Source organism: Vollenhovia emeryi, unplaced genomic scaffold, assembly GCF_000949405.1.
Source record: "Vollenhovia emeryi isolate VEMERY1.0 unplaced genomic scaffold, V.emery_V1.0 DF939228.1, whole genome shotgun sequence".
Classification (NCBI taxonomy): Eukaryota; Metazoa; Arthropoda; class Insecta; order Hymenoptera; family Formicidae; genus Vollenhovia; species Vollenhovia emeryi.
In genome coordinates this window covers 230,411-257,674 of record NW_011967138.1, presented here as the reverse complement: position 1 = coordinate 257,674, position 27,264 = coordinate 230,411, and the positions used below count along the sequence as shown (strand labels likewise).

The 27,264-nt window shown below is 46.2% G+C and overlaps 2 protein-coding genes across 3 annotated transcripts; one reads left to right on the top strand and one right to left on the bottom strand.

Annotated features, from left to right (window-relative positions):
• Positions 1-4,292, top strand: LOC105560496 (ribonuclease Z, mitochondrial). Its single transcript, XM_012009662.1, has 6 exons — positions 1-425; positions 518-1,274; positions 1,361-1,677; positions 1,997-2,389; positions 2,474-2,817; positions 3,113-4,292. Exons 1-6 carry the CDS (start codon positions 183-185, stop codon positions 3,510-3,512), a joined length of 2,454 nt encoding a protein of 817 aa, XP_011865052.1. The 5' UTR covers positions 1-182; the 3' UTR covers positions 3,513-4,292.
• Positions 4,267-24,410, bottom strand: LOC105560498 (protein singed). 2 transcript variants are annotated; one of them, XM_012009663.1, is made up of 8 exons: positions 23,997-24,410; positions 9,455-9,588; positions 8,463-8,706; positions 7,909-8,042; positions 7,160-7,452; positions 6,831-6,991; positions 6,280-6,750; positions 4,267-6,045 (listed from the first exon to the last, which is right to left on the bottom strand). In XM_012009663.1, the coding sequence occupies exons 2-8, from the start codon at positions 9,515-9,517 to the stop codon at positions 5,840-5,842; spliced, it is 1,572 nt and encodes a 523-aa protein (XP_011865053.1). In that variant the 5' UTR covers positions 9,518-9,588; positions 23,997-24,410; the 3' UTR covers positions 4,267-5,839. The 2 variants fall into 2 exon arrangements, with proteins under 2 accessions (XP_011865053.1, XP_011865054.1); XM_012009664.1 differs by lacking the exon at positions 23,997-24,410 and adding an exon at positions 14,016-14,036.
• Between the last annotated feature and the right edge of the window lie 2,854 nt (positions 24,411-27,264).

Sequence of the window (27,264 nt, the reverse complement as noted above, 5' to 3'; positions counted from 1 at the left end):
GATAGTGTAGATCGTGCAGGGTATTGCAGGTTATGAGCTACGATTGCATCAGAGGATTCGGTAGCACGAGGGTGTAATGATTCTGCTCTGCTCTGCTCGCGCTGTCGCACGCGTGTAATTTACATCTGCCTGCGATTACCGGCGAGTCTTCCTGACGGCGACGAGGAAAGAAGACCGAACGAATGAGGCCCAACGCGCGCTCGTTCGTCTATCACGTCATAAAACGTAATTACCGTACGTTTCTGTTGTCCCACGTCGGCCGCCTCTGGCAGAATTTGCCGGTCCCCCACAAGCAATTCTCGTCGATTCGCCACGGCTCGACCATGCCGCGCTCCGTCGAGCACATGCTCGGCATGCAGAGGTTAAGGCAGAAGATAAAGGAAAAGTCGTCCAAGTATACTGGCAACGCGAAGGTGTCGTTGCAGGTGGGTGTCTCGTCGAATCGGGAGTCGATGCGACGACCGAAGTCGCCACTTTAACGATTACCGCTTGCCAATTTAACGTTCGCCACTTGCAGATTCTGGGCAGCGGGGCCTACGGCACGTCGAGATGCGTCTACCTGACGGCCGGTCACACCAGGTACATCTTCAACTGCGGCGAGGGGACGCAGAGGTTGGCGTTTGAGCACAAGTACAAACTGAGCAAGTTGGAGCACGTGTTCATAACGTCGGCGACCTGGAGCAACATGGGTGGCATGCCGGGTATGCTCCTCACGATACAGGACGCCGGGGTGCCCAAGATCAACGTGCATGGCCCCAAGGGGACGGTGGACATATTCCACAAGATCAAGCAGATCGCGTTGCTGCAGGCTTTGAAGATTTACGACGCCAAGTGCGACGAGTCGGAGCCATACCTGGATCCAGTCATGTCCGTTTCGTATGTTTCCATTACGAAGCCAGGCGAGCAGGAGGCGGAGCCTCCCATTGACATGTCCAGAATGATGGGAGAGAGAGTTGTCGATAACATCAATTACTACGACTATAAGACCAATGCCAACGGCAAGCGAGTACCTGATAGTATAGCGAAGACGGAGTCGAAGGTGCAGAAGGTCGAGCAGAAGCCTGACAAGAGAATATCGAGCGTAATGTCTTATATTTGCAAATTGCACCCGCGAGCGGGCACGTTATGTTTGAACAAATGTTTAGAGAAAGGAGTGAAACCCGGCCCATTGCTCGGCGAGCTCAAAGCTGGCAACGATATTACTCTTCCTGACGGCACAGTGGTTTTGAGCAAGGACGTTTGCTCGCCGGCGACGCCAGGCCCTATTTTTATAAGTACGTCAACAGCTGCATTTAATTTTCATCTTAAAGGAATATATATCTCTTGCCTGTTTTATTTTTAATTTCATCTGCGTCTTCAGTTGTAGAATGCCCATCGGAAGATTACTTAGAGCCCTTTGTGAATCATCCTGCCTTCACGCAGCATCAAACGGGAACGGCAAGCGAGGACGACGTACCCTGCTGCATCATTCACTTCACACCGCAAGAAGTGATAGACGATTCTCGCTACGTAAACTGGATGGGCAGATTCGGTCTCGGTACGCGTCACATAGTCGTGAACGAGGAGAACGAGTGCATGGGCACCGAAGCGGTGCACAGGCATCAGCACAAACTCCATATGTTACACCCGGAGATATTCCCCTTCTTAAACGAGGATAGCTTTCAAAAGAAGACGAGGGTGAGGCCCATCGTTTCGCGTCAAGCTCGTTCTTTAATTCTGGACACGTCGAGGAAAGTCCCCTATTATGAGATAGGTTCCTAATAGGAGATAGCAGAGTTTTTGTTAAATAAATAGGCATCATCTGTTGGTTCCATCATGAATTTATAGCCCGTGGAGTGAACTCTGTTTAGTGGAAAATTGATTGTTAGATCGCGTAATCGTTGCGAAAAAAGATTTGTGATTGAATTTGAACGTTGAAAACCTGCTACCTCATAATAGAGGACTTTTCTCTACCTAAGAATGTAGATTTAAATAACTAAGTTACTCTTTTCTTCAGGCGAAAGATCTGCCCATTATACATCGCCCCAGAACGCATCACACCGTCCACCTGCAGCCGCACTTGAGATTCGACACGAAGCTCGAGGTATCGCTGCACCCGAAGGAATACGTAGACGAGGTTCTCAACACCGATGGCATTTTAGATGCGTTGGCGGAACTGCAAACGGACATCAACGCCCGAACGAAGACGCTGCCGGTCGACGAGTACCCGAAGATCGTCATGCTGGGCACTGGCTCTAGCATACCGAGTAAAGTCAGAAACACGAGCGGCATACTCCTGCGAGTGGACAAGGACCACACCATGTTGCTGGATTGCGGGGAGGGCACGTTCGGGCAGATGGTGAAGATCTACGGGAGATCTGGGACGAGCGACATCCTGAAAACGATCAAAGTACGACGATCACTCACGCTTCTGTCTTCCTTCGTGAATTCTCCGCGATCGATACTCTCGCTGATACTCGCAATTGTATTTCAGGCGGTGTACGTGTCGCACATGCACGCGGATCATCACATTGGATTGATTGGCCTGCTGAGAGAGAGGAAAAAGGTCACGGATGACCCGCTGTATCTGTTCGCGCCCGGGGCCATTTCCACGTGGTTGCAGATGTATCATAAACGTTTCGAGTCTATCCTGCATCGAATAACGCTAATCTCGAACAGCGAGTTCTTCATGGACATACATATTTCGGATCACTTCAAGTACAGGAACATGTACGAAATGCTGAACGTGCAGGCCGTGAAAACGGTGTACGTCAAGCATTGTCCTTATTCTTATGGCGTTTCCGTGACCCTTCACAACGGACAGAAAATAGTATATAGGTAAGTATAGTAATTAATGAATCTGTCTTTAAAGTCTTAAGTTAATTGTTCAGGGCCTGAGCAGAGTGGCTGCCTTGTACTCTTAAGACAATGTTTTTATGTTTTAACTCTTTGACTTAAAATAATGGTAAGTATCTGTAATTGTGTCTCGATAGTACAGGACAGTCATTCCGCGCTCAGGTCCTCACTCAACTGTATAGACATAATCTTTCAACTATTTCATAATTTAGTTCGACATGATTGTCTTACCTGTTTTCTTTACACGTGAATTACAGATATAATATTATATTTTCAGCGGTGACACTATGCCCTGTGAGAATCTCGTGAAACTTGGTCAAAATTGCGATCTGCTCATTCACGAAGCGACAATGGAGGACGATCTACTGGAGGAAGCGAAATTAAAGGTCCACTCGACGGTCTCGCAGGCCATAGAAGCGGGCGAACAGATGAAGTCCAAGTTCACGCTGTTGACGCACTTCAGTCAACGCTACGCGGTCATACCTCACCTGTCGGATAACCAAGATGGTTCTAAACTAAATAATGTCGGCATTGCGTACGACAACATGCACATTAGCATGTCGCAATTGCCGCTGTTGCCTTTGATGTATCCGACGTTAAAAATAATGTTTAACAAACATTACCTAGAGATAGAAGACCGAGCTGCTAGAAGACAACGAATGGTAGTAGCTGAATAAATACGTTATGTAAATTGTTATTGCAATTTTCTGACTGATATCCGATACAGTTATCTGTTGCTGAAAAGTCAAAATTTTTAACAGATATTTAATGATATGTTGCATGGCAATGAATTTAACTAACCGTTAAAAGTTTATTCCTCTAATTTTTAACGTGTAAGATAAATCGCACGACTGATTTGTAAACAGGTGGTTTTCTACGATATTTGTATAAATCAAAGAATCGTACTGTGTAGCGATCGTGATACAGAGCGTTGTGTGCTGATCTAAGGAAGCGAAGACCCGAGTTCAAAGCTGACTAGAAATTGTCGGTTTTTATTCGATCACACTCGGAAGGAAATGATGACCTGCCGAGAGTTTTAACTTCCAGGCTTTCGTGCCTATTGATATCGTAAGTAGTAATTGCTTCCGGATGGATGCCAATTACTGCTGCCGAGAGGATCTCGGCCCTCCTATATAGATATATAAGAGAGTTTAATGATGAAAAATCGAGTAAGATGCCCATCACCTATCCACCTTAAAAATTCTGAAATCTCTACGAGGCTCTATGTCCCTCATAGGAATCCTTATTTCTAAAGGCCTTATGCTCCTACTAGGAGTGATAGGATTTAATAATTAAACAATCACACTAAACTTGAGCGCAACAGACCTGAACCTTTGTATATCATCTTGTATATAGCCCTGTATATATGTATGATCAGTTTTGCGAGAGAAATCTCGATTGTGACGGGATAAATTATTCGGCGCCCAAGTCCTGACCAATAAAAAAATTGTCTTATTACATCCTTTAATTTATTACATCCATTGTTCTTAATACGGCTCTACCGTGAAAAAGTAGTAAAAAGAGAGAGATCGCCGCTTACGTAATGTGTGTTTAAGTGAGTAATACGTGTGTCCTCGTCAGTGAATCGAGACGTGTAACATCTGAGCAACATCTTGTCCAAAGTGGTAAAATATTCAACGAACATATATTCCCGCCCGCTTCGCATTCGTAAATGTTTGTTTCGCCTTTTTTTTTAATTAAGCGGCGCGAGGCGTACAAATGGCTACAATTACTGTAATTAGTGTAATGATATTGAAGTGGCAAACTTATATTTACACGAGACTGACGTAACTTAATATTTTTTTCTCCCTCACTCTCTTCCACGAGATAGTCTATTCTCATATTTCGTATAATTTTACTCGATGTATCAGAGAGTTTCCAGATCCACGTGAAACGATCCTGTCGATTTTGCTCGTCGTTTACGAGAAGAGCGAGGAGACCGAGACGAAATCTATCTTACTGCTAAAAAGCGCGTCGAAGTATCGCTCCCAATGAACATGAGAAAAGAGGGGAAAAAAAGCGAACGGGATTTCTCACGAATCCGTGTGGTGCGAATCATTCCATCACCAAGCCTTAGTACGGCATATTTTCATTCACTTAACATACGCGGTAGGCTAGTACGTGTGAAGCGGGGTAGTACAGCGAAACTGCGCGTGCATCTCGTTGAACGAGCTTTTCCTAACTTATATGATCGTAACAGATATATCTCGGTAATGAAATCTGGAGATTGATATCGATCTAACCGAGGAGATGGGGGGAGGCAGGGTAGTGATTGGATATCGATCGGATTGGATCTGCCTCTCTTTCAATTGTGCCTTCTTAACTGTTATTTCTATATACTCTTCTAAATAATCTGATATATAAAAATGTACCCATAACGATAGCAAAAACTCATTACCACGCTGTGAGCGGAAAGAAAAATCTGTGATTCCTGGACGCGTGATCTCTCACCGATTACATTTTATCATATATATTTCTTTTATATATCTCAGAATAATATAAACTAAATAGACATATGTATATATAATGACGATTGTTACATCAATTCTACGATTAAATCGTAGAATTACGAATGGACGTGATGCATACGAAAAATGTTGATATAAATTTGAGCTCGCAGCGTGGCAAACCGTATATACCTATAAATATATAAAGATATAAAATTGTGTGTTACGTATAAAATAGACCGTTATAATAGCCGGTCCTTTGGACGTCTCTCGGACTTTTGCGTTATCGGTTGCGGATGGACCAGCCAGTCTCGATACTGCGGATCCGCGAAGCTTTACCGAGAGAAAAAGAAAAGTGTATATTGGAGCGGAACGTCGAATACTGTAAACTGCCGTTTCGACGCGACGCGGTATGCTCGATTAAGTACGCGGCAGGAACCAGCGCGAACTGCCGTTGTTGTTCCGGGGTTACGGTGCTGCGAGTTACGACCACAAAGCTGAGGAGGCGGTGGAATACACATCTTGCCCGTTGCATTTATACTGTTTCACCCTCCGCATTAGAACTCCCACTTCGTGGCGGTGTCGTAGTCCGACTCGCCCAGACGCAGCGCGCCGTTCTTGCCCGCGGTGAGGTACCGGCCGTCCGAGCACTTGATGCAGATCCGTGACGGCTCGCGCAGTTCCAGGTAGAAGCCGTCGGACGGCACGTCCGAGTCCACGGTCACCCCCTCGCTGTCCGCGTGCCAATATTTTCCGTTTTGCCCTGTAATCGATGAACGGATGCGCGATAGAACCAATCCGGACGAACGTGAACAGGAAGGCGAATATTTTTTAGTGACATGCAATCAGCCGGCCTTCCTTCACGTTAACTATTTTATATGTTATAATTTTATGTATAATAAAATACAATATTGTATATTTTATAATTACGCGCAAAAAGGTGTATAAATAATGTATATTAATTCAGGTTGACTGATGAACGAAGAAAGGTAATTACCTTTGAATCTGACTAAGCCGCGCTCGCATCGCTCGACGCGTATCGTCTCGTAAACGGCCTTGTTGCACTCGAGCTTGGGACTGGCCGCGCTCTTGGGCCCGACGAAGCCCTGCTCGCATCGCAGCACCAGCACGGGCCGGTTCATCAGGTAGAAGTAATACTTGGCAGCGTCGGAATCGTTGCCGTTCAACGAGTCGGCGTTCGCGTAGAGATGGCCGGATCGCTTGGTGGCCAGGAACTTGCCGTTGTTCGCGCGCAACGCGACCGTGCCGTCGTCGGACTGCCACGCCAGGTCGAAGAGCGCATTGGACGAGCGCTTATGATCCGACGCCTGTATGCCGCCGCCGGCCTCCAGACTCCAGTAACGGTCCTGCATCGTTCGCACGTACCACCGTTTCGTCACCCGGTCGAACTCTAACTGGAATGTCTCGTGGCCGGAAATCTCGTCCTGATTGGCCGTCACGTCGACGCCTAATCACGAATAATTTTTCGATACATCTGGACTTCGTCACGCCGACGTGAGATCGTTAAGCAAAAGCCTGGAGACTTACCTTGCTTCACAGAGACGTATCGCTGGTTCAACGCCGCGACGAAGGACGCTTGCGGCAGAGATTCTTCCAACGAGAAAAGCTCGTCGCGCGTGACAGTCGTTGATCTCGATTTCAGAACGGCCTTACTTCCGATCGGTGCCAAGTACGCGCCGTGTATATCCCTGCAAAATAATTGATTTATTTTATCACGATTTAATTTAATTCAAATCATCAAGTTCGAATAATCAAAATTGAAATTAATTTTAAAACGATTGCACTTTGTGCACACGACGCGTCTTTTTATGTACAATATATGAAGAACCGCAAAGAAATTATGTGACTGGCGGTACCGAAGAGCGAGAAGACCAGCGTGGAATTCCGCGGCGTACAGGCAGTCTCGCGTGCAAGAGTCGAGAAGTTTGCCATCACGTGCGAGGTATTTATTGTTGCAAGTGTGTAGCGCATAATGACCGCCCTCGGGCTTAGAATGATTTCCGTGGCTGTCGTCGTCGCCCGTCACCGGGCGAAATTCCAAGGTAAACAGGGTGTCCTCACCCCAGGGCACCGGCGCGTCCACGTGGATCTCGTCCTGAGTGGCGCTCAGATGTGCAAACCGCTTTCTTCCAGCCGACCGAAGATTCACCTAAATAATTTAATCGATTAAATAGCTTATCGAAAGCTCACCCCAGCTAGATAATTGAGTCGATTGAGCCTGACCGATTTTGTCAAGAGTTCAATAATTGTCTCATTTCAGTTATTATTGTTATCTTTAACAGAAAAAATACATGGTGTTTTCGGAAATGCCCAGTGTATCTTGGATGATAAGAATTTTTCAGATTGTTAAGAAATGCGTTTCAATCGAAAAATCCTTTCCGAATTGACCCGAGGGGCTGAAACGGTACAACGCCACTTTGTAAAGATACAGTACAACCGTAAAGGAACGAGCGACGTCTCGGAACAAACTGAGACTGTCGGGGAAAATCAGTCGCCCAAGAAAATACAGTTATTAGTCAAGTTGTACGTCGGGCGACTAGATTGCGTAAAACGGTTCGCAGTGAACGCTCGCGAAATCTCGAAGCTTAGGCTGCTCGGGGTATACCTGCGGTCTGGCGGCGAGGTGCACCAGCCAATACTCCGCCTCGCCTGGGGCCTTAGCGGTACACTTCAATTCATCTTGGCTCGAGCCTAAGAAGTAGCCCCTCTGGAGATTCTTCAGAGCCCATCGTCCGCTGCCTGCAATTTGTCACGATCGCCTTGAGAGAATCGCCGATACACTTTTACCCATTCATTACAGTGCCCCGATTGACGCCGGATGTTTGGAATAACCGTCTGATTGGCAGACGCTAAGTCGTCGGTGGAAGATAAATATAGCCGTCTGCCTCTTATACCTCGTTCAGTTCGATTAAAGGATAATTTACGATTCGAAAATTATATTATACCAATATTGAAATAGAATTATCAAGATTCTCCTTCGTTCGTCCGTCATTCCCTCTTTGTATTCGGGTGAATTGTATATCTCTTTTAACATTTTTTTTTTTTGCGAAGAAAATGTCTGTTTACTTTGGGGATATGAGAAGATATTAGATGGCAACTGGATTTTCTATATCTCTAATACCCTGATGCTTTATGCAAATTAAAGTGAAGTCTAAGTACCGTCGGAAGCGAGTTGTATTTGAAAAGCGCATCCTGGATCCGACGAGTCCTCGCTCTCGCACGTCACGTTACCAAACTGGTCGACCGCCAGGTATCGATCCAAGTGCGAGCGAAGGAAAACCTGATGCTCGCTGCCCTCCAGAATCCACAGTTGCTTCTTCTTCAGGCTCGACCCGTTAGCGTTGATTTTAAAACCGAACGTCTCCGCCGTTAGATACTTGAACTTCCCGTTGATCAGTCCAACCTGAAAGCCGTCTCACGTCAGTCATCGTATAGCTCATCTATACACTTTTCATATTAATTTTAATGAAAAACTATTGATAGTAATTCAAATAAACTACGTCTACACCTTTAACATTGATTTAAATGAAGACTTTAAGTTAAGATCAAATTGGAATATTCTTCGTTTGTCGAGCAATTACGAGGAACAAATAAGAATAATTGTTTCGTCGTTGAGATCGCTGACGTCATTCCCGCTTCAATTGCGATTAGATCCGCGGGGTAATTTCATCCAAAAGAGATAAGGAAGCGTAAATGGGATATCGGTGAATCTTGGAACGATGCCGTTATCGCGCTTTGTAGCTTCGGCGAACTGCAGTTTACATAAATAACATTCTTTTTATGAAAAATCAATATTTATGTTGCACAATTATTTTATACTTTGAATTGGATATTAAAGAGCAATTTTGCACAACAGACTTTTCTCAATGTATAAACAGTTTTCCAAACTGCCACGTGCATCTGGCGGCTTTTCCGCATCTGTTTCAGAAAGGTAACAATTCGAAGGGATAAAGGATATATCCTGGCTGGGGTAAATTTTTCACAATAAATTTAAAAATTAAAAGTCACTTAGACACTAACGTCCTGTCTTGGCTCTTATATCCTTTATTCCTTCGAATTGTGATTTTCACGCCAGAGCCTTATGAACTTTATTGTATGAACGGGTAATTTTTTAAATGTCTAACTTGTCCGCTCGATCAATCGGTACGTACCGTCCATCCCGATTTGTCGACTCCATTCTCGGATCCTACATTCTCCGAACCGTTGCTCTGCATCGTATTGCCGTAGCTGGACGAACTCGGTTACTCTCGCTACCAAAACGTACCCCCAAGCAGCCACTCAACGTCTGAAACAAATCACGCACGTTAATTAACGACGGTCTCGACGTCTCAGGTGTCATCGATCGAAGAAACGGAAGTACGAGTGACAAAGGAAAGTCGAGCTTTATTAAACGCGATTCGCCGTGCGCTAGTCAACGTTGCGTAATATTCTATAATTAATAATTGAATACAAATTATGAAAATCACTTCGTAATTGTAAATTATAGATTTATAAAATATGACATTATAAATTATAACAAAATTTATGATGTTAAAATTTACGTTTCTACGAGTCGTAAGGTCTTTTAAATCATTAATTGAAGTTACACAACGTTACATGTTTACAACTCGCGCGCAACTGGCCGACCTCAAAGCTCACCCTTCCCTGTCGCTCGTTAATTTTAATATCGAGAGCCTTTAGTTAATTAATCGTTCATTTGAAATGGAAATGCACATCGCGCACTGTGTAACTGGAGTACGGGAGGGTGGGCCTTTATGTCGCGCGCCGATTGAGAAATCCGCCGGTGCTCGTATTGATCCCTCAAGTCTCATCCCGGCGCCTATCGCCAGCGGACGCCGCGCGACTCGGGACGAAACGTTTCGCTATTATTTGCGTTCCGGCCCGCTTCTCCATGTTCCGCTCGCACCTGTCCCGTCACCCGCGCGGCGGTTCCGCCTCGTTCTGTCCCGGTCTTCCTCCCCGATTTCGCGATGATCGCACGATTTCGTCGTTTCTCAGAGAGTTCTCGTATCGTTAGAAAGTTTTTCTCTCACGTATCCATCACGAGCCACTCGTGCCACGTGCTCGCGAACAGAAAAGTTCTCAAGTGGCAAGTTTAAATAAATCGTTACGTTCGGTAATCCCGACGAGAGGATTTCCGCTTTGTTGAAACTCGCGGGGATCAATCGGACTGCGAGAGATTGTAACGGTCAGATAATACGCTGTTTTAACATTCAAGTGCATAGCTTTGCGAAGAAACCTTTTTTATTTTTTATGCGCGGCTTTGCAGATGCGCAAACACACGAGAGTAGTCCGGAGAGAATTCAAGGGGGAATTCATTAAATATTAACAATTAATAAAATTTATAAGGCCCATATCTAATAAACACAAGGAAGATATAGGACTAAAGGCCAAGGGAGGATGTTAGTGTCTAAATAATTTATTTTGAATTTATTGCAAAAAATGTTACTTCAGCCAGGGTTTGAAACTGGACCTCCCTAGGCGGGCGTTTCATTAATTCGACCACTGAGGCATGTGGTAATATTTATCGCAATAAACAGTCTAAATTTTAAGATAAATTATCTTAGACACCCCATAGTAATAAATAAAGGGAGAGAGAGCGAGAGAGAGAGAGAGAGAGAGAGAGAGAGAGAGAGAGAGAGAGAGAGAAAGGATAAAAATTTTTCTAATAAAATATATCCAAATAATTAAATTATATAATTCTTGATTGGATGGCGTTTATACTTGGCGTCTTTTTTCCCTTTTTATTAAAAAAAACCAGGTTATTCTTCAAGGTGATCCAAATAATTCGTTTACTAATTGTGGGCCAAAATGAGGTGCTGTCTTTTTTTCCCAGAGTCTGTGGTTGTCATGTACCCACATTGGTATGATAAGTAGAGGAGACAACTATAATGCGTTTTGTGTAGCAAACTTAGTGAATGTTGCAACACAAAACAATGTAGATGCCCCTACTACTTATACGGCGACATTTTAATTTTAGTTATTTTTGCCTTAGCCGGTCTCTCCGTGTACAGTTTCCTCTCAATATTTGCGACCATTTCCACGGCGGTTGCGTTAACGGAGAGCGGACATTCGTACCACTCCATTTAGCTGGACCTAACGACGCCGGCAAGCTCGCGCCGCGATAAGATCCGCGCGATTTTATCGGGCGACGCGCTCTCATCTCCGGCATCCCGTCGTCCGCGATCGATCTCGCGCGTCTCGAGAATCTCTCGACGGATCACTTAGGATCAATTCGTGCCTGTTAAATCACGGCATTCGCCACTCGTGCGGTTTTAACCGTTAATTTAACCGGCCGAGCGAGAAGCGCTTATTCGAGAGGGTATCAACCTTCGCCTGCCACATCCGTACCTGAAAGAACGAAACCGAGGTCGAGTTCGGCTCGATCTCCGGAGCGTCTCCCGGATCGGGCGTACGGGAGACTCGCGTCCTCGCGATCCGACTCCGATTTCCGTTATCAATTTCCGCCGAAACGCGCCGCTGGACGTTCAATTCGCTTCGCGATGCCCGCGATACACGAGGCTACATTTTACCGCGGGTATAGAACGTAAACGAGCCGCTTGCCAATCGCGGCGTGTCATTGAACCGCGGCCACTGGTATATGTTATATTCCATCGCGATGTATGCGCGCGCGGGACTCCGAAACCGGGTCTCACGGCGATCAATGTGCGATCCATCTCGAGGGATAATTACGCGCGGGATCGTGCATAAAAGCGATTCCGTCGCCCATTTCCCGGCCGTGGCGTTCCCACAGCGTGTGTCTTTAAAGCGTTTTACGCCCGGGAATAACAGTGGGAGTTCCTTGAACTCGTGAAAGGAATTCTTTCCTTCGGCCTTTACGGCGCGAGCGTGACCGTCATGATTCCGGAGATTCGCGGCTCGAAAAAGAGTACGGTTTCGTTTGATTCAATAGCCATCGGACCTCTCCTTGCACATCGGACCGAGCTCCGCGAATCCACACCCGAGATCGAAAAAGTTTACGTTGCCCGTCGGACTTGCAAGATTGTAAAGGACCACGGCACTAAGTTAGATGAAAAAGTGGCCGCCGACAAAAACTGTGAAAAAATATGTATGCGACGCCGAATAAAACTTCAGAATACGCTAGCCTTCAGGCTACGGAGCCCATAATAGGCTCCTAATACGAGATAGCGGAGTTTCTGCTAAATTAATAGGCGTCGTCTGTTGGTTCCACCATGAATTTATTGCCCTTGGAGTGAGGTCTGTTTCGTGGAAAATTGATTGTTAGATCGTGTAATCGTGGCGAAAAAAAAAGATTTGTCATTGAATTTGGACGTGGAAAACCTACTATCTCATAATAGGGGACTTTCCTCTAATTATTGCGTGGTCCTTTACTCATCTTCCTTTTGTGACAAAGAAAGTAGAGATGTGAAACGACTTATATCCCTCTTGCATGGAGACCCCTCGCGAGTCCCGTCGCTTACAGGTGGGAATCTGAGAAATTAATGTTTTTTTTTTAAATTAAGTTAGAGGAAAAATTATGACGATGAACATTGAAATATCTCTCGTCCGTCTTAATTGTTTCTATTATCCTAATAAATCGCGATCTCGGGGGGGGGGGGGATGTGATTCCGCGTGGGTGAAAAATAATTTCCATCTGGCGCGCACAAAAATTCCAAGCTACAAGCGTGAGCAGTGAAAGCGGGAGTTCGCTTTGTCAACCACGCGGTCGGTTGGGCTCGCTCTTAAATTTTCCCGTCACGAACCCGAACGGAAATACTTTCAACCGCAGCGGACGGGGACAACGTTAAAGCACGAAGACGCGTGCGACGCGTTCGATGCGCCAGATCGTGCGGGAATCGAGAAGTGCGCCCTCGGCGGACGAATCGGGATCGCTCGGTCAGATTTAACTCACCGGGTCCGTCAATTTTATTGACAATTGATCTATTTTATTCATTCCCTTAAGGCCTGTGTCCACGAGGCTAGAAACTACAACTTGGACCAAGTTCTAGCCTCGTGGACACAGGCCTTTACAGAAATGTAACAACTGGGAACAATAAAAGCACTGAACAATTACCAGAGTTCAGTAATGGAATTATTAGAAATTACTGACGTACAGTAATTTCTAGTAATTATTCTAGTAATTATTTCGCTTACATTTCTACAAGAAACTAGAACGTGGACCAAGTCCTAGGATCGTGGACACAGACCTTTAGGCCTTTCATAAAAATCGAAGGTATCAATGGGTTCCCCGCTGCACGCGTCCGCTAATAAACGGCAGAGCAAATAAACGGTCGTTGGCGATAAAAGAGAAACTCGAGAGCGGATCCGCGAACCGGTTGGATTTAGAATGATAGACGTCGGGGCGCGAGAGTTTTACCGCGCTCGAACTCGGTACGGCACTTTTACGAGCGCGAACGTATGACGAGTAACGCGAGCCGTATGGCGGTGCGCGAGCAGATATCGGTCCAAGAAAAGCCGCGAACGGGTTCTTTGGCCGAACCCGCTGATCGCACCGAGGACACCGATGCACATCGTCTCGCTCGATCGGCAGCCTCGCTCGGCGACCCCTTCGCCTCTCTTGGCGTATCTAATCTTTCTCTTTCAGGACACGCGTAACATCAGAGTTATTCCAATTATTATATATACTTATTATATATACCAATATAGCCCATGTGTCCTCCGATCAATTCCGTAGCGATATGTTACATTTAACAACGGATGTTATCCTTCCAACGAGTTTTGCACACTTACCCCTGGTCCACAATCTTGCTTTAAGTAAGCTGTAAGCCTTAAGCCGTGAGAAATTAACCAATCACAGGCATTTATTCCCCTCACTCTCACCTGTGATTGGTTAATTGGTGAGTCAGTGGTCGAATTGGTGAGACGCCCGCCTAGAGTGTAGGGGAAGTCCTTTAATTGGAACTTGCCAGTTAGCGTCGTTTACCAATTTTTCTACGCTTGCAAAATTTTTTAATTAAAAGTTTAACTTCGAGCTGCTATACTGAGTCAATCGCCGATAATTTTAGAGTTACGACTTCAGATTCAGAATTAGCGAACCAAAAACCCAGATATAAAGTAGTAGAGACATCGAAGAGAAAGAGAGAGAGAGAGAGAGAGAGAGAGAGAGAGAGAGAGAGAGAGGAGGGGTGTTGATTTTTTAATTTCGGTAGGTGTAACATATATGTTACACCGTGCTTCAAAGGGTTAAGTAAGACACATAGGAATGTATTGTCTCGTTTTAGTGCAAGATGAACAGCGGTCTTTACATTTGACATCGTTATTTAAAATTCGTTTTTGTACTCATTTTTCCCAAAAAAGGTAAAAGTAATCGACGTGTCACTCGAAACGTTTTCAAAATGTACAAAGAGAGAATGCGCGTGGGCCTCTCTCCCTTCTGCAGGGAATGGCAAGAATCTCGTCTACGAGGGACGAGATGAAACCGTTTTAGGCTTTATAGGCCAGGAAGCGAGATCCAAGTTATTACGTAAGTATTTATGTAACTGGGGGAGGAGGAAATTGTCCCACGGTCTTTTCGCCAACAAAAATAAGCGGCCGGGCCGGATCTGGCGACTCCCGCTCCAATTCGAATCAGCGCGCGGGAAATATAAAAACGTAAGAAGCGCGCGACACAGTGCGCGCACCGCGTGGAAATTCAACGCGAAACGGGAACGACGAGCGCGTAACCAGAACGAATATCCAACTCGACAAAAAGGACTAATGTATACGTTCGGGCGTTTAATTAATCGCCCCTGCCTCCGGACGACTCGCATTCCCGTTCCGAGATATTGGCACTAATTGGAGAAAATCCGCGGTGTTTATACGCTCGAGCGTGGGGCCGCACGAGCGATCTCAGCCGCGCTTCCGACGCGCCGAGGGATCGCCGCCGCCGCCGCCGCCGCGCGGGTATCGAGTCACGCGAGCCCACGCAGCTCGTGGAGTCGCGCGCGTCCGGGAGCCCGCGGCGCGGCGGAATCCGTTACGCGTCCGGAAATGCGCGTGGAAAGAGGAGGCCTCTCACCGGCGTGCCGCGCCGCGAGATTATGAGTGTAAATAAAAACGGGGAGAGGAAAGAGAGCGCCGCGGGCAAGATCCGTGTCGCGTCCGCGCCGCGTGCCCGGCGCGGCGTGATGCCGAGGAGTTTAACGAACGGTACAGACGTCCGGTACATCGCATGGCGATAAACCGACGCTCGTCTCGGCTCGCATAACGCACGGGGTGTGCACTCCCGCGCTTCCCCCTTCGCGTCTCGGGCAGGCGTAACCGAGGGAGATCAGCCGGAAAGACTTTTTTTTCCCGATCGTCCCGTTACGAGGCGTTCGCGGTTCCCGCGGAAAGATCGCGGCGCGGCTCCACTTCGATTTACGTCTACCGTAATTCGCGACGCGGCGACACGCTCGAAGGATCGAAATGCACGCGCGTGTAAAATATAAACGAGACGCTGCCGCGTCTCTAGATATATATTAAAGAAGTAAATATAGAAGTCGAGTCTCGCGAGATACAATCTTACATAATATGCCCGAGTAACGGACTGTGGAGCCTAATGATTTAATATAAACGCAATCAAAGTTAATGTATATTAATTCTCTGTAACGCCGTGTAACCTTGGAGAGTCGCACGCTCGCATCTCTGGATTTTTATGTCTTCTTTCGTCAAGTCTTTCCGCTTCAATTTAGCATATAATATCTTACTCCAAACTTTTTATAATTATACTTGGTATACATTTTACTAGTAGAATGTATGGTAAAATTTCAAGAAACCCTCATAAAGGTCTTCGAAATGCCACGTTGTCCCACGATTACATGATTTTCAGGATAAACTTTAAGAAGAAATTCTCTCCGCGTACCAATGCCCTCAGCGGTTTACCCCTTTAATTTTCTTCTTTTTTAGACACAAAAGAATTGGGTTGTAGAGGGTTGAGTGTGAAATAAAAGGACAGAAGATTCTTCGTGAAAATCGCGATCGAGCCTTAGCGACATAAAAGTTAGTACGAAAGTCCCTCTCGTCGAGTTAAATTATTAATGCGGTGATACAAGTCACCGAACGAGACCGACTTTGAGCGAGATTTTATGATCCCGCTCGAAAGTTGCGGCTGCGGCGAAAAATCCGCGGCAAGAAACCGACGCAGCACGCGCGAGCGTGCCGCGACTCGCGCGTGCTTTCCTTCTCTCTAATTCTCTCTCTATCTCTTTCTCTCTTTTTGCGCGCTGCAAGCGGACCCTTTTTGTCGCCGGATGACTTTCGCAAATGCCCACCGCGATGATAGTTAAGTAATGCTGAGTGTGCGATAGCGGCCGCTTGAAGCCGCCGCAACGATCGAACGATCGGCAACGCACGAGTTGGCTCTCCGGGATTTTCCGTCCGCAATTTCGATGGTCGGTTCGGTATCGCGACAATTGCGAGAATCAATTCCCAGACGTTGGTTCGCCAATTTATTGTAGATAGGATGTCCCACCCTGCGAAACCTGCGATAATAATTTGTAATTTTTATAAATTTAAACTACACTCTTAATCTCGTATCGCGTAGCACCGCCAAAATCGAGGTACACGTTAAAATAAAAAAATACACGTAATTACAGGGTTGAGAAAGTTACTTTGTAAAAGTATCTAGTTACAGTTCTTTTTTTGCTAAAAATGTAACTGGTTACAGTTACAAGTTACCAATTCTGAAAAGTAACGCGTTACAGTTACAGTTATTCGAAAAGTAACGGATCGTTACTTTGCAGTTACTTTCTTGCGATGAAAATAAAAAAATAAAATCTGCATGTGAATTGTAAAGGCGCTTCTGTGCAAATGCAAGGCCTAATGCGATCTGTGAGGGTTCACAAAATATATAAAGTAACTATAATTAATGTAACTATTAAATTAGTTACTAGTTATCGAAAAAATGTAACTGAGTTAAGTTACAGATGGAGAGAAAGTAACGAAGTTAAGTTAGAGTTACCAAAAAAAGTAACTGTAACTGTTAACTTCGTTACATGTAACGAGTTACTTCCCAATCCTGCGTAATTATGAGGTACATAAAAATCCACCAAAATAGGAGGGAAGATATTTTTTCCCGGTATATTAGCACGAGGTACAAGATATATGAGGTAATAATGAATATATAACGATCAGTTGGAGGTACCGTTCGAGGTACCAAGGGGGTAACCGCGAGCTAGAATGTTGTCCCGCCGATTGCATGATTTCATTAGATTTCATACGATTTCATCTGATTACAAATAATTTCATCTAATTGCAAATAATTTTCTTATGTGCACGTCTAAAAATAGGCGACGTTGTTAGGAGCTGCTAGATTTCCTCAAAGCATTATATCTTTTTGATTTTACTGATAAGCATTTGCTTGTAGAGGCAATTTCAAGTAAGATTGTAGTATTCGGTTAGATAGAAAACGTGTTTCCTCGCTTCCCACTGTTCCCACCAGTTTAACCGTGGTCTTGACGAGAGGTAATTTTGTATTTCTATCTATTGTTCTAAATTTGCGCGTAAAGGCGTATCAACTCACTGTCCTAACAGCAACTACTTCAGTCTTATTATAAAAAAAATAATACGCGCTTATAAGTGTGAACTAGGTATATCTATTTGAATATTCACTGAAAGAAGTACATTTTTTGAGGAAATGAAAGCAAGCTGAGAAAATGTTCAAATGTAACGTTCATTGTCTGAATTCATTTTCAAGTTTCTTCACTTGTTAAAGGCAAAACGATTACGTGGAGATTTCGTAAGGATTTCAGAATGATTTCGGAGACACTGTCCCATGATTATATTAAGTGGTTACCCCCTTGCGAGGTACCGTCTATAAATTCATAGTAGGTACATTTTTTAGGAGGGACAAGTGGTTCCCGTACGTACCTCTTAAAGTAGTACGTGGTACAAAGTACCTCCAAATACCTGTCCCCATGTCAACGAGAGATTGTTATTATCTTTCTTCGTCGAGCCACATATGCGTAATCGCGTCGGGTATAGACACGAAGTGCACATTACGTACATTATGGACGTGTTTTGTATTTAATATAGATATTCGAGGCATTTTTCATGGCCAGTGTCAAGAATTAGTTTGCGAATGTACAGAGTACATTCGCAAATTACATAATGTGGATCAATCTTCCGTTTTATGTCTATATTGTGGGCATCCACCAATTTCTCCTCCAAATAAGACTCCTAATTTCGAGGTACTATCTTCCCTCCTATTTTGGTGGATTTTTATGTACCTCGTAATTGCGTATACTTTTTATTTTAACGTGTACCTCCACTTTTTGGCGGTACACGCTTGAGAGTATATAAATACAGAAATTCTTTTAAAGACAGTCGCGAAACAAAGTCGATCGATAGCAATGGAACGACGGTTAGGTGTCTAGAATACATATTTGTATAATGTAATGACCAACTTATAACACGTAGGCCTGGCTTCACCATCGTTGTTTAACTTTAAGCTTAGCTTAATTCATCCTTTGTTTCTTCTCAACTGTTACTTTAGAAAGAGATAAACGTGGATTAAACTAAGATTAAAGTTAAGCGACGTCTCGTGAAACCGGGCCTTATACACACACATTTTTAAGATCGCGCTGGAAAAGGACCAAAACCAATGGTCGAAACGTCGCACTATTAATATCCCGGGAAAAAATGGAAAAATGTCATTATATGTGTCGCAGTCATGTCTGTAATATCGAATTATATCTCATGAGATCCGATTCTAAAAATCAGCAGATTCTCAGAGATTTGACACTTTCCTTGAATGTCCGACGTTATCTATTGAGTTTCGAGTATTGAATCGCCAATGTTTGATTAACAGTTAGGTTGAATTATCCGACACAACTGGCTACAGGAAAATTTCCTTTATTTTAAACACAACGTTTCGGTCATGGATTTTAACCACATGCCATAGGCCGACTTGATGCTGTACACTTGAAAAGTGCCAAAACCCACGGCCGAAACGTTGTGTTTAAGATAAAGGAAATTTTCCTGTAGCCAGTTGTGTCGGATTATCCAACCTAACTGTTATCTATTGAGATCTAATTAAATCTATAATTGAATGTCCTAAGAGAACATAATTAGATCTCAATAGATAATAACATTGAATATTCAATAAAAGTGCCAGATCTCCGAAGATCTGATGATTTTAGAATTATGTAATATAAAAATTTTTGTATATTACATAGTGTACAAATATTCGTACAAAAAATATGTGTGTATATAACATATAATAATAGAATCGCGAGTCAGTCCACGAAGATTGCGTATCCGCCGGGACGGCGTGACGCATGGCGTTAATTGTAACATTAAATGTCTCGGTCGTCGCATACGGCGTAATTAGATTGCGTTCCTCTGCGTTAGACGTTCCTAACGTGTCGAGGAACTGTCACTGGATAAATTTGGCGAAGCGTGCGGATCGTTCGGAGCGTGTTATCCTAAACCTGCGTTGCAATAAAACGTCGCTCCTCGTGTCGCACGTAACAGTGCCCGCCTCGTTTAGCTTTGACGAGAATAATACGTAATCCGCAATCGTTTCGCGCGGGCTCGAGTCCACTTGACTCGGGGGAATGATCGTTAATTATGGGTGCGCCGATTCCGATTGAATTAATTAAATCGGCGCGACTCGCGTTTTTCTCCCCCGAGGCCGAAGAGGGGGAGGTTTTGTCGGAGCAAGAGCGAAAATTATACATGTGCGTCGTACATCACGGCCGAGAGCGCATCTTCGTTAAAACAGTGAACGTGATTGCGCTTTCTCCTGCAATTCGAAATTGCCAGACACGAGCCACGAATTATTACAAAGTTAACCGACACGTTGGTGAAAGCGACCGTTCTAAACTAGTTCTGAGTTTGTTGTGTCGTCGCAGAATCGCGCGCTCCCTTATGCGTCGAACGGAAGGAAAGAGCAAAGGTGCAAAAGTGCACGTTTCCCGCCGGCACAAGTGCGCGCACGCTTCTCCTTGGCGTTTAACCCGTCGTTATTACGGAGAGGATACGCGTAAGCTCGAGCCCTAGGAACGTGAAAATTTTAGAATACCTTAAATCAAATTTGAGTTTTAATAACGTGAAATTTTTAGAATATAAAAATCAAGTTCGAGTCTAGTATTCGAGAAGTGAAATTTTTAGAATATGTTATCAAATTTTTAGAATACCTTGGATCAAGTTGGAGTCGTAACAACATGAAATTTTTAGAATATATTAAATCAAGTTTGACTTTTAAAACATGAAATATGTTGAATATCTTAAGTTCAAGTATCACCAACCCGAAATTTTTAGAATATCTTAAATCAAGTTTGAGTCTTAACGATGCGAACTTTTTAGAATACCTTAAATCAAGTTTAAGCTTTAAAATAGGAAAATTTTAGAATATCTTAAATCAAGTTCGACTTTTAAAACATGAAATGTCTTGAATATCTTAAGCTCGAGTATTAACAACCTGAAATTTTTAGAATATCTTAAATCAAGTTTGACTACTAACAAAACATAAAATTTTTATAACATCTTAAATTCCACTTGGACTCACAAATCACGCCAATGAAATTGTCAGTTGCTTTAAAACGATCTCTCTTCCTTTGTTACATGACAGACGCGCGGAGCGCAGCTGTGAGAATAACGCCGCGTTTATTTGGTACCTGGGCTTCCCCGCTTTGACGACGAGTTAAATGGCCGCGGTTGTTACTCCTACGGAATAACGCACAATCGCGGGGCGCATTAATCTCGCGGCGATAGCGCCAGAGCCAGACGCGCGTTACACATACATTCTAGGTACTTATCCCTCTTTCGCACAACAACGCGCGATGGACTTTGTTTCGGCTGACAATCACGCTAACGCGACTGCTCCGAAGGGAATTCTACGAGCGTATTTCATTGAAATTCATTCATTCTCGCTTCAAACGAGAAGCGCAGATAAGAGGAATGTATCTTGGTGCAATTTTCAGAGCGTGCTCGTGCGTCTCGCTTTCGCGAAAGACGAGAAGAGCGCGCCCGGCAATGAGGAGAATGCGTCGTTTCACTTGCTGTGTAATTAATTGCCCTACGTAAGTGACAGAATCTGTCGAGGGTCTCGGGGGACAAACGTTTCGAGCGTCCCAGCGTTGAGTTAACGAAGTCCACTGGCGCACTTAACTCGACGTTGCACTTAAAGCTTTCAGTGCTCTGAACTGATCCCGGCATCACTGAATTTAATAAATCTGACGCGTTATTTTAACATTTCATCGCTTTCTTTAAAGTCGATAATATTTGTATTAATCTCAATAATATTTATATCATTTTATCACGTCTCAAGTATTTGGTAAAATTATTCTTACTTTTAAATAAGACCGTGTTAAATGGACGACGCGGTCTTTGCGGAAATATAGGGTAACCTGGAACTCTCCTAAGTGTTAAGAGCGCTGGGTCGAGCGCTCATGATCCTTAATTCCATCACGAAGGAGCCTGGTTGAAATCAACGCGATATCTACAGTGAGGCTTTAAAACAGGACTTTAGGATTTAAGAAAATGGCCAATCGCGGTCGATTATTCTCCTCACATTCGATTGTGATTGGAGTCTTAAATCGTAGCAGACGCCGTAAGGGCCTGAGCAGAAAGACTGTCGTAACCGTTCACGATTCCGTCGTGAGACTTAAGTCGATGTCGGATGTCAACTGGCACACCGATGCACACCTACTACTTTATTTACCTAACAAGACATGGCGAAACTATTGCCGTTCAGCTCACCTTTCAGCTCGAAGATAGCAGTCTAGTAGCATATAGAAGCCTGTGGTTTGGACGGTCGAATAGCTGGCAATATCATCAAAATTGACGTAATTTTGAAGAAAGAAGACAAGAAAATGTTGAAAATGACCCAGTCAGAAAGAGGGCCTTCTGTTGCCAATTTCTAGAGTATCTCTAAGTATCTCTATTCTATCTATAATATCTATAATATCTAGAGTATCTCTAATCTATAACATTCGCATCGAACGCCACCTCCACACGCTGCTCGATCTCTCGATTCCGCGGAGACAGAAGGAAACCCCGGAGCAACGGGCCCGCGGACAACGCCAGCCGAACAGAACGAATCGATTCTCGCCGGGGCGGAACGGGGATCCGAAGTACGCGGAGGAGCGCGAATCGACACTCTCCGGCTTCTTCCCGGTCTTACTTCCCCCCCGGTGGGGGAGGAAAGGGGCGCCGCGATGTGTCACGTCACCGCGGCCGCCCTTTACGCCCCGACCGGGCCCCGACCCCACCCAGCGGGCGGGCGAAAAACGAGGAGAAGTCGGAGCGCGCACACAAGCAGGCCCGGTGACTCACCACCCGGCGCTTCCGCGCCGAGACCGGGCTCCCTCGAAGCAACCCCGGGCTGTCGCGCGCGAAGGCCGGTAAAAATAGAGGTGGCGAGGGCCGGCGGCGCGACGACGGAGCGATTTTCACGGCGCGCGGTGGCGAATTGTTCGTTTATCCGCCCGCGCACGCCGCTCCCGAAGGGCTCTCTCTCTCTCTCTCTCTTTTTCTCTCTGTCTCTCCCTCCCTCCCTCTCCCCGCCGTGCACGGTCACCATGGGAACTGACCCTCGGAGCCCTTGCCCTGGAGCCCCTCGTGGCTGCGCAACCTTTCCCGCGGGGGGGGATTCACGCAGGGTCCCCGATCGCGTCCCCGTCGCCGGGAGTCGCGGCGCCGGCTCGTGCGAGAACCGAATTCGGGTTAAATCGAGTCGTCCCTCGCGTTTAGGTCGACGACGGTTCCCAGATCGCGGACAAGGTATACGGAGCGCTCTGGAACGTCCGCGGCGGATCGAAGACTACCGGGATGCCACGGAGGCCGGGACGCTGCGCTTTTTTAGCCTCTTGCCCTGGTGTTATCTGCAAGATAATTTTGCGTGAGAACACTCCGCAGAACGCGCCGGGCAATTCTCTCTTACACGTTCACCGTTCCTTCTCAGGCGGATTAAAGACCACCGGGACGTGCCGAGGTCGGAGCCTTGCTGTCCCGTCCGCCCCGGAACTCTGCCTCAACGAATCTGACGCTGTAATCCGACGAATGCAGCCGCTCGATTTAAATCTTGATTCGCCGGAGCGATATCGTTGCGCCTCTCTCTCTCTCTCTCTCTCTCTCTCTCTCTCTCTCTCTCTCTCTCTCTTTCGCACGCGCGGACGCGCGTCTTTCTGTCTGCAAGTGACTTTTCTCTCGTGAAAATCTTGGAGGGTAACCGACAGAGTACGTTTGAGTCACGAGTTGTTAAATTACAAGTTCACTTCGGTTCATTGCTTAGCTAACCGATGTAACCTTTCGAAGGTTGATTTTAACGCGCGACGCACAGGCTACGCACGAGGGAAAGAAACGTCGCGGCGACACGATTCGATCGGATTCGCCGCGGCGGCGCGGGCGGCGGCGGCGGCGTCGAGTTTACGTCGCGACGAGAGCCGCGAGAGAGGGAGGCTCTCCGTCCTCCGCCCCGCGTCCTCGCGCGCCCTTTGTCGCAGAGGGGTGTTGAACCTTCACCTACTACGCAATATACCGGCTCGAGGCAAGAGAAGGCTGCGGAAAAACCCGTTCCCCCCGCCCCCCGCCGACGCCGGGCATTTAAAAGACGAGAGGCTGTCACCCGCGTCCGGTTCCCCGGCCGCCCGCGACTCGGGGCGTTGTTATTGTTTTCAGACGCTCGTACCCGCCGGAGGGGTGGAGCGGAGCGCGCGTTATCCCGGAATTCGAACGCGACGTTTCGCGTCGGTTCGCCGCGTTCCGCCGATAAGCACGGAGCAGGAAGCTGAAACCGCCGAGGCTTACCTCCTTTTCTCTCTCCCTCTTTCTCGTCCGCTTCCGCTTCTCTCGAACGTCGGCTCCTGCCGCTCCTTGGAGCGTATCGATGGCACACACGGGGTCTCGGTCTCGGTCCCGGCACGACTCGACTCGACTTGACTTGACTCGACTCGGCTCGGCCGCGCCTACGGTCTCGTCCCGCGAGAAGACAGACGAGAGAAGACGACGACGACGACGACGGCGGCGACCCAGGAAGAGGGAGAACGACGGACGTCGCGGAGGAGCGAGCGAAGAGGAGCCGTCACTCGCGAGAGGTGTGTGTGCGCGCCAACGCTCAAGCCACACGCGGTTCCAACGCTCGTCACGCTACTGAGCCGAGCCGAGAGTGCCGAGACCCGCCGCGCAGCTCCTAGGCTACTCTCCGCGGGCCCCGTCGCGCGCCGGCGAGGGTGGGGAGAAAGCGCTGCTCCGGCACCGGCGGCGCTCTAGCGATGGCGACGACACCCTCGCGTAAAAGGAGAGACCGAGCATGCTGAAACACATTGTGACGCGTCAGCCTGACACGTTACATTTGTCGTACGACAAAATTTTTCAGCGTGTTGATTGGCTGCTGAGTAGCAAATTTCTAGACACTCGAGAATTTTACTATCTTGCAGTTCTGTATCTTACACTTTAGTAAAATGCTAAAAGTGAGTAGCTTTGCCTCCCCAAAATATGCCTTAGGAAAGCTTAAAATCTCGCTTTAGAAAAATAAGAAATATTAGAAGTAAATTTGAACGCTTTGAACTTTTATTTAAAATAAACTTAAAACTTACTTTAAGAATTTAAAGGAAAACATGAAGAATTACGAGAAAGTGCTATAGCGCGAGGCCCTCTAGCGGAAACTTCGACAGGCTTGGCTATTTGAAAATTACTTTGTGTTCAAAATTACTCTAAAATTTCTTAAGTAAACTTATATTCGTGAAAGAATACATTTAAAAACTTCAATTTCATTTAAAGTAAATTTCCCGAAGGGATAATAGCATAGAAAAAGATGGAAAATCGACTAACCTCTGGTTAACAGTTAACCAGAAAATGAAAAACCGGGCCTTGGTGAGTTAACTAATAGTTAAATCATACGTATGTCTTTGGTTTCCTTCAAATCGGACAAAGATGGGCATATAATTTAATTATTTGACGCCAGCAAATGACTAAACATTTAACACAGAAAATTTATTGCGAAAAATATTACCTCAGCGAGGGTCGATTAACAGCTTAATCGACCCTCGCTGAGGTAATATTTTTCGCAATAAATTTTCTGTGTTAAAAACACATCGCCAGTCATCGCCGATAACTACGGTTATCCGCCATAACTTTACCACTACAGCTGTAGTGGGGGAAAAACCGTGCTGCGCCCTGCCTTGTGACCCGAAGTTGCGAACTAATCAAACCTCCGTCACCGTTAAAATACGGAGTTTGGATTCTATGAAAACGAAAAATGAATTCGGTTTCGAGAGGGCCAATGGGGAAATTGCCGCGCGTCGTCTCGCACACCTGGCGTTTTCTCCGTGTCGGCCGGACACTAGATACCCGGGAGAATCGCTTCGCCGCGTAAAATCGCGGAGAGACGCCGCGAGAGAAGCGTCGCGAATCTGAAATCACCCCGCGGAGAGGCAGGCAGGGGTTAATAACGCGCATCAATCGCGCAACGGAACGAGGTACCTGCCGTCGAGCGGTCAACCTGAGCGCCTCTCCGAGGGGATCCGTCCGGGCATCCCCTTGCTCTCCTCTCGTTCTGGTGGACAAGTGCGCGCGGTACTTGTTCGACGGATGCGAATCGAAACCGGTCCGAGTCCATCGCTCGCAGCTGACTCGGCACGGAGTGAACGAAAGAGAGGGGGGGGGGGCAGGGTAGCGCGCAAGGGTGGACGCGCATCGAACTGTCAGCGGTTAGGTTAGGTTAGGTTAGGTTCCCGCGTTGGGGCGGTGAACCTCGTCCGAGGTCCTTGCGTCGCTGGTCGGCCGGCTGTGCGATAGCGATAGCGATTCCGCGCTATTTTTGAGCGCGAGTCGCACTCCGAGGGCGGAATCGTTGTCGCGGGATGTCCTTGCCGTTTACAAGCGCGCTTTAAACAGATATGATACGACGAGCTGGTCACCAGTCGAGGTGGTCGCCGGACCACCAAGGCGCGCGCCGCTGAGAAGTTTTGAGCGTCGACCGTGAATGGACCGCTCTGGTCGGCCCTTAGGAAAATTTACTTTAGATAAAAGTAAAGTTTTCGAAAATTATCCTTCAAATCTAAGGAGTTTACTTGAGGAAGTTAAAAGTTTATTTAAGAAATTTTAGAGTAATTTTGGACACCTAATGTAATTTTTAGATAGCTAAGCCTGTCGAACGTAGTACTTTCTCGTGAGAGGAAAACCGCACGCGGTATTATAAATTATATCGCGTACTATTCACAATTTTGTGCGTTTTCTTTTAAATTCTTAAAGTAAATTTTAAGTTTACCTTAAATAAAAGTTTAAAGTTTAAAGTGTCCAAATTTACTTTTCATGTTCCTTATCTTTCTAAAGTAAAGTTTCAAGGCTTTCTATGGTATATTTTCCCAAGGGATGGTTAACGCGTTCTTCTTCTCGTAACAAGGGTGCCTCTGGTTCTTTTTTCGAATCCAATTGGGCCAAGACTAACCAATAGTCTTGAGGTGGCTAATGCGTTAAGCGCGGCGCTTTGAAAATGCTAGAAGTGAGCGGCTTCGTCTCTTTTTTTAAAGGGACAGTTAGAAGAGACAGGGCTACTCACTTTTAGCATTTTCACTATAGTGTAAGATACAGAACTGACTATCTGACGTCGACCATTCATCGACGCATCGATGTTGAATTGACGCCATTTTCATTTAAATATTTCTGTGACTGACGACACCCGCTCGGCTCTCTCTCTCTCTCTCTCTCTGTCTTTCCATTTCCGCGGGTACCGCGAGGATCACCGCAGGATGAAGACTTAGAGACCCCGCGGTGGAGAATCCCGCCGCGCTAAATCTCGTAATCCGCGGTTTCTCGCAAGATGCAGAAGCCGATGGGTGCTCGCCGCGCGATCGTCTCTCGCATCGATCAACTCGGCTTCGCGAGACGCATCCGGCGTCCTCGGTAGATCTCGAACGCAGCGCGTGTCACGCGCGTTGCCTCTCGGGATAGCAAAGCCGTCGCGGCGGAGAACGCGCGGATTGATGCGATCCGTCTCGAGAGAGACGGATTCGATCTGTTGCAAATCCGGAACCAGGGGCGCGACTCCGTACACGTTTACCGATAACTGTCGATA